The sequence below is a fragment of the Dictyostelium purpureum genome (assembly GCF_000190715.1).
Source record: "Dictyostelium purpureum unplaced genomic scaffold DICPUscaffold_261, whole genome shotgun sequence".
In the NCBI taxonomy this organism is placed as follows: Eukaryota; Evosea; class Eumycetozoa; order Dictyosteliales; family Dictyosteliaceae; genus Dictyostelium; species Dictyostelium purpureum.
This window is the reverse complement of record NW_003519597.1, coordinates 1-10,470: the sequence shown is the minus strand read 5'-3', so window position 1 is coordinate 10,470 and position 10,470 is coordinate 1. Positions and strand designations below refer to the sequence as shown.

At 25.3% G+C, this 10,470-nt stretch overlaps 5 protein-coding genes across 5 annotated transcripts; 1 reads left to right on the top strand and 4 right to left on the bottom strand.

The window, feature by feature from the left end:
• Positions 1-614: 614 nt before the first annotated feature.
• Positions 615-3,327, bottom strand: DICPUDRAFT_98917 (uncharacterized protein). Its single transcript, XM_003291122.1, has 3 exons — positions 2,818-3,327; positions 1,279-2,719; positions 615-1,211 (listed from the first exon to the last, which is right to left on the bottom strand). Exons 1-3 carry the CDS (start codon positions 2,934-2,936, stop codon positions 753-755), a joined length of 2,019 nt encoding a protein of 672 aa, XP_003291170.1. The 5' UTR covers positions 2,937-3,327; the 3' UTR covers positions 615-752.
• A 542-nt stretch (positions 3,328-3,869) lies between these two features.
• On the bottom strand, positions 3,870-5,027 carry DICPUDRAFT_38600 (uncharacterized protein; the record flags this gene model as incomplete). Its single annotated transcript, XM_003291121.1, has 1 exon — positions 3,870-5,027. A coding segment is annotated over one exon (1,158 nt), but the record flags the coding sequence as incomplete, so codon positions are not given.
• Positions 5,028-6,116: 1,089 nt separating this feature from the next.
• DICPUDRAFT_49665 (uncharacterized protein) lies at positions 6,117-7,465 on the top strand (the record flags this gene model as incomplete). Its single annotated transcript, XM_003291130.1, has 4 exons — positions 6,117-6,425; positions 6,517-6,611; positions 6,698-6,849; positions 6,916-7,465. Coding segments are annotated over exons 1-4 (1,083 nt in total), but the record flags the coding sequence as incomplete, so codon positions are not given.
• A 288-nt stretch (positions 7,466-7,753) lies between these two features.
• DICPUDRAFT_81850 (uncharacterized protein) lies at positions 7,754-8,568 on the bottom strand (the record flags this gene model as incomplete). Its single annotated transcript, XM_003291120.1, has 2 exons — positions 7,754-8,407; positions 8,464-8,568. The coding sequence occupies 2 exons, from the start codon at positions 8,566-8,568 to the stop codon at positions 7,754-7,756; spliced, it is 759 nt and encodes a 252-aa protein (XP_003291168.1).
• A 319-nt stretch (positions 8,569-8,887) lies between these two features.
• DICPUDRAFT_92621 (uncharacterized protein) lies at positions 8,888-9,698 on the bottom strand. Its single transcript, XM_003291119.1, has one exon. It carries the CDS (start codon positions 9,645-9,647, stop codon positions 9,027-9,029), a length of 621 nt encoding a protein of 206 aa, XP_003291167.1. The 5' UTR covers positions 9,648-9,698; the 3' UTR covers positions 8,888-9,026.
• Between the last annotated feature and the right edge of the window lie 772 nt (positions 9,699-10,470).

Sequence of the window (10,470 nt, the reverse complement as noted above, 5' to 3'; positions counted from 1 at the left end):
AATGGAGACCTTGCGGACAACTCATTATAATTCAAAATGACATTAAAGAAAACCTAAATTATTAAAAAAAAAAAAAAAAAAGTTAATATACATAATTTTTTATTTATTTAAATAAATAAAAAAAAATATGGGTGGTCATTGAAAAAAAAAATGTCAATTTTGACACTTGTGTGATAATGGTGGTTACCACTAAATTTGACTCTTTATCAATAATATTTGTAGTTGTAAAAAATACAATAAACAAAAATTATTAATAAAAAACAAATTGTGTGCAAAATTATTTTTACTTTTTTTTTTTAAGAAATGGTATATTAAATCATGGCTTGACTACTAGATAAGATTGATCTACACTAATGCTTCAGTTCCGCCCTGATAAGGCAGAATAGATATCGTTATAATCATTTAAATATACCAATTCCGAAATGCACCCTTTTTTTTATTTTTATCAATATTCATTTTTGCTTACTTTTACATGTTTATCTTTATAAAAAAAATAAAAAAAATTTTTTATAAAAACTAAAAACTTTTCTGTAAAAATTTTTTTTTTTTTAAAAAAAAATAAAAAATAAAAAAAAAAAAAAGAAAAAAAATTCGTTTTCGGGTAACGTAATTTTAATTGATATTCTTTAATGAATAATCATACTATTATCCATTTTATTTTTATTTTATTTTTATTTTCTTTTTTTTATTTAAAAAAAAAAAAAAAAGTTTTAATTTACAATATATATATATTCTCGAGTATTACTTGTTATTTACGATTTTATATCAAATGATTTCAAACCACCATCTAATTTTTCAATTTCCTCTATATCATCTTCGTCAATTTCTTTATTTGATTTGAAGAAATGGTGTTTTAATTTATCTCTTAATGAATTCTTTTTATGTTCATTTGTAATACCACCGGTGCTATTGGCATTGTTGGCGCCACTACCTGTAACAACACTATGATATGTACCATTTGGAGTATTGAGCGTATAAATATTTGTATTTGCATTTGTATTTGCATTTGAACTTAGATTACCTGCTGAAATTTGTCTTTTATGTGATTTTTCAGGAGTTTTTTCAGGTTTTAAAGAGTTTTGAGAGTAGCTTGGTTTTAATGTTCTGTCTGGCAGTGATGCAGAAATTTGATTGACTAATGGAATAAATTGATGAACTGATGGAATTAATTCATGAATGTAAGGTAATATTGATCTAGTTCTATCTAATAACTATAGTTTTAAAATAAGGTTAGTGAATGCTTTAAATATTAAAAAGTATAAAATAATTAAAACTTACTTTTGGTAAATTTGGGACTACAACATCCATATGTGGAACTAAATATTGCATGTGTGGAGCTAAATAGTCCAGTTGTGGTACAATAAGATCAATATGGGTCATTAGGGCATTCATATGGGGTAAGAGAGCAGGTATATATGGGGATAGCTCATGCATATGGGCAGCAATTTGGTCGATGTGTCTTAATAGGTCTTCACAATGTGGTACTAAAGCATGTGCATATGGCGATAGGGTGCCAATGAATGGAATTAGTTTTTGAATATTTTCTCTTTTTAATAAAATTTTGCTATATGGTAAGAGAATTTGAATCTTTGGTAATAAAATATCGATATATGGGAGTAGAGATTGATGGCATTCTAAAAGTTCGTCAATGTGATTAATTAAAAAGTTGAAATGTGGCATAAGTGATGGAATATATGGATAAAGTTTGTTGATTAGCGGAATAAGTTTATGTGAGTGATACATTAACAATGAGGCGTGTGGTAAAAGTAAATTAAGATGTGGTAAAAGTTTTGGACAATATGGTAAAAGAATTTCACATCTTGGGGCTATAATATGGGCGTATGGGAGTAGATCGTTGATGTGTGGAATTAATATTTTAATATATGGTAAAATATCTTGAATATGTGGCTCGATTACGGGAATATAGGGTATTATATTATCACAATTCTTGATTAAGATATCGATGTGTGGCTTTAGTTCTTTGAGATGAGGTTTTATATATTGAGCATATGGTGCTAACAGTCTAGTTTTAGGAAGAATATCTTTGGCATATGGTAAGATATCAAAGAAGTGGTCAAAGATAACATCAGTATGTGGTAAAATAACATCTATTTCTTTAGAAATGAGCGGCATTAATGGATCTAAATGGACCAAGTGTGGTAAAATTTTATCGATGTGTGGTAATAGTTCGTCAATGTATGGTAATAATTGTCTAGAGTAAACGGAAAGAAAGTGTAAATGTGGTAAAAGTTTGGGTATATATGGTTCTAATTTTTTCATGAATGGTAAAGTGTGTTTGCATTCTGGTAATAAAACATTTAAATAGGGTGCCAATTGTTTGAAATGTGGTGATATTTGATCGACGAATGGTAATAGGTCACCCATGTATGGTTCTATAATATCGAAATTGTCTAAAATTTCGTCAAGATTTGGTGAGATTGCATCGATGTGAATAAAGATATCTTGAATGTGTGGGTATACTTTTGGAATAATATGTATAATTTTTGGTATATTATCTGCGCCAAGTTTGTCTAAATTCTCTAAAACTAATGCTAAATGTGGTGCTATATATGGTAATGAATCGATAAGTTCTGCTAAATATGGTTCGAATAATGGTAATCTATCTATAATTTCATCTTGATGAAATAAAATTGTTCTCCAATAAGGTAGTATTTGAGTTTTCTTTGAATATAATAATGGAAAGTATTTTATAATAATTCTAAAAAAGAGTAGTTTTTATATTATATTAGTAAAATATTATATACATATTATTTTTAAAAGATTTAATTTGAAAATAATAAAATTAATTAATTTTACCTTATCTTTGAAATAAATCTAGCTGCAGAAGTTGGGTAGAAATATATATATGCAAATGTGTAAATTACTAGACCCCATAGCATAGCATGAAACGTTGAAAAATCCAAAATAAAATTCATTTTTATTTATTTATTTTTATTTTTAATTATTTGTTTTATATTATAATTAATATTATATATTTTATATAGTATTACTATTATTTTATTTATTTATATGTCCATATTATTTAATTATTATATTTATAAAAAAAAATAAAAAAACAAATAAAAAAAAAAAAAAGTTTTTTAATTATTTTATTATTTTATAATATTATTTATATTTATGTTATTTATATTATTGCTTTATTATCTTTATTATTTATAGCCCTAACTATTTTATCTGTAAATTTTAATTATTTTGTTTTATTTGTTTATTTATTTTATAGCAAAGTAATGTACGTGTTGTGGGTGTGGTATATTATATAATAAATAGCATTAATTGTGAACAATAAAGAGGTGTGTTTATTTCTTTTGGATAATGGAATTTAAATAAAAAATAAAAAAAATAATGACGAAAATTTTTTAATTTTTTTAATTTATTTTTTTTAATTTAATTTTTTTTTTTTTTTTTTTTTTTTTTTTATGGTAATAACCAACTTTTAATTGAAAAAAATGGTTTTATGTATAACAATCATGATGAAATTCTTAAATTCTTTTAAAAAACAATGGTAATACATTACAACATTTTTTTTTTATGATATCATTTTAGATAAGGTAATATTTCTTTTTTTTTAATTTTTTTTTTTATTTTTTATTTTTTTATTTTTTGGGGATTTCATCTCCAACCATATTTGAATTTGAATCAACATCGTTATAATTTTTTTTGATGATGAAATAAAAATCCAAAAAAAATTTTAAGGTTATATTTTATTTTTAAAAAAAAAAAAAAAAAATGAATTTTTCTAACGCAAATAAATTAAAAAACTTAAAGGATAACATGATTTGAATCAAATAAAATGAGTTTTTACTTTTATTTTTATTTATTAAGTTTTTTTTTTTTTTTTTATTTATTTATTATTGGTCAGTACTATTTAAATTATATTGAGAAATATCGTTATTTTGGTCAACTAAAATCATTTTTTCGTCAAAAGAATCAATGAAATAAATGTTTTTTGGATTGTTATTATTATTACTGCAAAATTTAGGTATTCCTAAAGAAACTGGTTTGGGATTTTTAAAAGAATCGTCAGGTGAAAAGTATAATATATAGTTTTCAAATGTTACAAAGAAACCAGTTTTTCTCGTGAAACTAGCAATATTGGTATTGCTAATAATAATTGAGTTATTATTTGTATTGTTATTATTGTTATTATTATTATTATTATTGTTGTTATTAGCAGTATTATTGTTGTTATTATTAGTAATATTACTATTTGTTTGTTGGGGGTTATGTATTTGTGCTTGTTGTTGGGTTTGCTGCTGTTGTAATTGAGATTGTTGAAGTTGAATTTGTTGTTGTTGTTGTAAAAGCTGTTGTAATGATAGTTGAATAATTTTTCTTTCATCTTTAATATTATTTGGTGTTATATAATAAATTGGAGAGTTATTAAATAGTCTGATAATTTGAACTAAATTGTTATTTTTAAATATTAATATATGGCCATCGTTGGTTCCAAAAAAGAATGTATCGAAAGAATAGACATAGCAACAGTGAATATTGGTCATTTGAAACTCTTTGCCAAAAATTGCTTTTTTCTTTAATATCATTGTATCATTCATTGTCCAAAAGTTTATATGTTGGTCACCAAATGTAATCATCGAATACATGTTAAATGGATTAAAAGATACCCCATTTACATGATAGGTATTTGGGGAGCTGATGATCATGGACCCACTTTTTACATCCCATAGAAATAGAGTATATTTGTCATCACTGGCCAAGCCTACAAGTCGTGAGCTATCATTTGAAAATTTTAATCCATATATTTCATTATATCCTCTTGGTACCGAAATACTAGTAATTTGGTTCATTGATATTAAATCCCACACTAGAACGGTACTTGTCAAATCATTTGGATGGTAGTGGCTAGATGCAGCTACAGTTCTCTTTTCATTAACTGTAAAGTAATTGATCTTATCTAAACACTTGATTGTTTTTTTTTCTCCTTTTTTATCTACTATTACCAAGGTATCTAAACTTGGGTAAATTAAATCGCAGTCACCAAAAAAATAACAATGATTTCTTGTAAAAAAAAAAAAATTATTATTAATAAATTAAATATTTATTTTATAATATAAATATATAATAAAAATTACCTATTTATATTTAAATTTTCATGATTTTGATAGTTCATGTTATAATGATGGTTATTTTGGTGATGGTTGTTTTTATTATTGAAATGAACACCACCATGGTGAGTTGAAGTGTTTTTATAATCGCTCGAACTTTTAATATTAATTCTATTTTCACAAAATTGTTGTGACATTTGGCGTTGGTATGATGGTAATAAATTGTGATGTTGGTGTTGATGAGGATTTTGGGAGTATTGGTTTTGATGCTGTTGATGTATTATAATTGATGGATGCTGATAGTTTGATGGGATTTGCTGTGGTGGCTGTGGCTGTTGCTGGTTCGAATACTCTTGGATATAAATATCATTTTTACCGATCATTTATTACTTTCTTTTTTTTTTTTTATTTTATTTTTCCCTCTATCTTTTAATAAACTGATTTATTATATAAATATATTTAAATGAAATTAAAAATTTTTATTATTTATTTTTTTATAAAAAGAATTATATAATTCTTTTTTTTTTCTATTTAAAATAAAGAGAAATACATGTAACTATATTGAAATAAATGAGATAAAATATTAATATTATTAATATTATTTTAATTATGGAGATTACTATTGATAAAAAGAAAAAAAAGAAAAAAAAAATAAAAAAATAATTATTTTACCACAAAATTATTTTTTATTTTTTTTTTTTCATACAATGTTTATTGTAATATTAAAAATTATATTAATAAAATTATTTTATGAATGGATTTCAAAACAGTAACACACATACATAGATACCCCATATTAACAATTTTAAAAAAAAAAAAAAAAAAAAAAAAAAAAAAACCCCCATGCACAAATTAATATTATATGAAATTTTTTTTTTTTGGCTTTATTAACTTTATTTAACTTTAATTATAATTTTAATTTTAATTTTAATTTTTTAAAATATTTTTTTTTTTTTTTAATTTTTTTTTTTAAAATTTCGTTTTTTTTTTTTTTATAATTTTTTATTAATTTCATATTCGTATTATTTTATTGTAATAAAGATATTAATATAATAATGGATGCTTTATGTGCAAATCCAGGTTGTGATAAACCAGCCAAACTTCAATGCCCAACTTGTGTAAACTTAAAATTGGAAACACCATCACATTTCTGTTCACAAGAATGCTTTAAATTATTTTGGCCAATCCATAAATTATTTCACACTCCATCAAACAACACAAACAGCGATTTACCACCAGGTTTCAGACATTACAAATTTACTGGACCATTAAGACCAGCTAAAGTTACTCCTATGAGAAAAGTACCAGAAGGTATTCAATTAACAGATTATGCCATTGGTTGTAAGTATTTACTTTATTTATTTTTTTATATTGAAAATATCGCTCATTATATAATCACATCTCTTTACTAATACTTTTTTAATTACTATAGCTATCCCAATTAGTGAAAAAGCATCAGATAGAAAGAATGCACCAATTGTAGTTCATACACCAGAAGAAATTGAAATTATGAGAGAATTAGGAAAAGTAAATATTGGAATTATAATATAACATTCAAAAAAAAAAAAAATAGAGTATTAAAATAACTTATTGAAATATTATATTTAATTTAGATGTCAAGAGAGGTTTTAGATATTGCAGGCCATTCAGCAAAAGTTGGTATGACAACCGAAGAATTAGATATTATTGTTCACAATTCAATTGTCGAAAGAGGAGCATATCCATCACCATTAAATTATTATAAATTCCCAAAATCCTGTTGCACGTATGTATTTTTACAAAAATATAATAAAATAATCATAATATTAATTCAAATTTCCTAAAATTATAGATCAGTAAATGAAGTTATTTGTCATGGTATTCCAGATGAAAGACCATTAAAAGATGGTGATATTTTAAATGTAGATGTCACATTATATTGGAAAGGTTTCCATTGTGATTTAAATGAAACATACTTAATTGGAAATGTAGACGAAAAGGGTAAAAAATTAGTACAAACAGCTTACGAATGTTTAGATTTAGCAATTGCAATGTGTAAACCAGGGGTATTATATAGAGAGCTTGGTAATGCTATTCAAAAACATGCAAATAAAAATGGTTTTTCAGTTGTAAAGAATTTTTGTGGTCATGGTATTGGCAGATTATTCCATTGCAACCCAACTGTCCCACATTATTCAAAAAATAAAGCTGTTGGAACAATGAAGGTTGGTCATGTTTTTACTATAGAACCAATGATTAACGAAGGAACATGGCAAGATGAAATTTGGCCAGATGATTGGACCGCTGTTACTTGTGATGGTAAAAGAAGTGCCCAATTCGAACATACTCTCGTTATTACAGAAACAGGTTGCGAAGTACTCAGCAAGAGAATGGAAAGCTCGCCCAAATTAGCTTTTATTTAAAGATACAAATATTTTAATATTTTATTTTAAAAAAAAAAATCAATCATATATAATCATCGATATAATTTATTTATATAAATTAATGTAAAAATATAAAAAAAAATAAATAAAAATTAAAGTTTATTATTTATAGTTTTTTTTTAAAATAATTTATAATTTGATTTTATTTTGTTTTATAAAAATTTATTAATTCCCACCAGTTTTGTATTATATTTTATAGTTTATAATTAATTATGGTTTAGATTTTTTGTTAAAATTAGAATTTTTTTATAATAATTTAATGAAGTCAAATGTTTGAACATCATTTGTATTGGTAATTGATTTGAATGAAATTACTAAATTACCAGATTCGAGTGACCATAACCAATAGCCATTTTGTGTGGCATTGTGTTTGATAACAATGGTATGATTTGAAGTGGCTTCTTGAACAGCTTCTAATACCATTTCATCAGCACAACGTTTGGCAAGATTGGCTGCAATTTTTTCGACAACTCCTGCAAAAATATGACCAAAGCTATTTTTTAAATCAGCAGCAACATGTGGATAAACAGCTTCTAAAGATGATTGGTCGATGTTCCAATCAGCATCGGACTTCATTGCTTTTTTAACAGCGGCTAAATTTGCATCCATTTTGGCTTGATTTTCTTTAATATTTAAACGAGTCATTAAAGAGTAAACACCTTCACTTGGAAGAATAGTTTCTAACTTGGTGGTAAATACATCATTGGTATTACAGATTTTTGGACGGAATGAGACAATACAGTTACCATCAGCGAATGAGTATTGCCAATATGATGGTAATTTTTCATCGGCAGCAACAAAAACAATTTTCTTATTTGGAACAGCAGCTAAGAAGGCTTCTTTAACTAAATCATTTTTACTAACTTTAGTATCAATGTTTTTGGCTAAATTACCAACAACCTATTTGTAACCCAGTTATCATTACATTTAGTAATAATATCTTCGAAATCAAAAACGATTTCAAATGGTTCACCTAAAGCTTTTTCAATGGTAGCTAAATGAGTTTTAAAAGTTTCTTCATTATCTTTTAATGATTTTCTTGAAGTTAATGATAAAGGCATTTTATTAAATATTATTTTGAATTATATTTAAACGTTTAGGTTTTTTATTTATTTTATTTATATATTTTGATTTAATAAAAAATAATAAAAGCATTTCTTTTATACTAAGGTTTTAAATAAAAATTAAGAAATTTTTTATCAAATAAATGGTGTATTTGAAAGAAAAAAGAAATGAATTATTGAAACTATTAGGAATGGAAATTTTATAAAAAATCTTTTTTTTTTTTTTTTTTTAATATCTTTTTTTATTTATTTAAATTTTGAAAAAATGTGGTGAGTCTGGTTATAATTGGAAAAATAAACTTGAGGAAAAAATTTTAGAAAAAATATTGTTTTGAATAAAGAGTTTATTTATTTTTTATTTTAATACAGAAGAAAAAAAAAACCCTATATATGGATAATTTTTTTTTTTTTTTAAAGTTAAAATGGATGTTAAGTCGTCAAATACATTTAAAGAGTTAGTCAGAAAATAGGGACACTAATTCGTTAAACTCTTTAACACCCATCTCTGCTGCTGAATTTACTTGATCAGTTTCATTATTATTATTGCCATTATTATTGCTATTATTATTGCTATTATTATTTTCATTATTTTCATTGTTATTTGAAGTTGAGGTTGTTGTATTGTTTGGTTTTTCTGTTAAACCAAGCTTGGCAACTTTGGTAAAGTAGTCAACAATTAAATAACCCAAAGCCTCTGGACCATCATTAGTTGGATCTGGTTCAAAGCAACAATCTCTTAAAAACAATGGGAGGTTTGTGTAGAAATAATAGATACAAGCTTTCTTTAATTCGGTTGCTTCGTGGATACTGGCCAAATTCATCAATGAGACCAAATTTGATGCAGAAAGTGTTTCACCAATTAATTCGCAACATTTAACTTTGAGTCCATCGAGCATATATTGATTAGCCAAAATTAAAAGATCTGTTAACCAAATATTTGGATCTGAATTTGGAGCTTGTGATGCCGAGTTACTTGGAAGATCATCTGTGTAAAGATAACATAACAATGCTAAAAATACTTCTTTTGATACGCTTGGTACTACAATTTCATTATTTCTTGTTCCGCTTTCACGCATTCCATTGGTGAATAAAGCTTTAAAGTATTTGGAACGAGCACTTAAAATAACCTTGTGTGCATAGATTCTTTCGCCTATCGAATCTTCATTCTTTCCAACAACAAAAACAACATCGCTGAATTGTTCATTATTTAAATAATGCTTCATATCGAGGCCAATTGATGGGAAAAATGGGGTTTGTGAATCTGCTGAACTATTACTATTTGATGATCTTAAATTTGATTGCATTTGTTTAATATTTGACCCATTTTGGCCATTGTGTATATTGAAAGAACCAACATGTTGAAGGTATGCTGGGACTGGATATAAATATTGTTCAAACAACGGATTCTCTCCTAATGGTTGATAAATAAAATGTGGTGCATTTGGTACCAAATGAAAAATTTGTTGAGGTAAAAGTGCCACGTGTTGTGGAGGATTTTGTACATGTTGTTGTTGTTGTTGTGGTTGTTGTGGTTGTTGTGGTTGTTGTTGTGGTTGTTGTTGTTGGAGTTGATGTTGAGGTTGTGGTGGTGGTGGTGGTGGATTATTATTATTATTATTATTGTTGTTGTTTGTATTGTTATTATTTGTATTATTAACTTGAGGCTCATTAATATTAGTGGTAGTATTATCCTCATTATTGTTATTATTATTATTTATATTTGGATTTGGATTGGTGTTTGTATTTGTATTTGTAGCTATATTTATATTTGTGTTTATATTATTGGCGTTTGATGTATTGTTTACATTAGTATTTAAAGGTATTGATGCAGTTGCAGGAACAGGTGTGGGTGTGGGGGTTGGGGGTATATTGACCACTTCAGGGGGTTGGGCATCATCT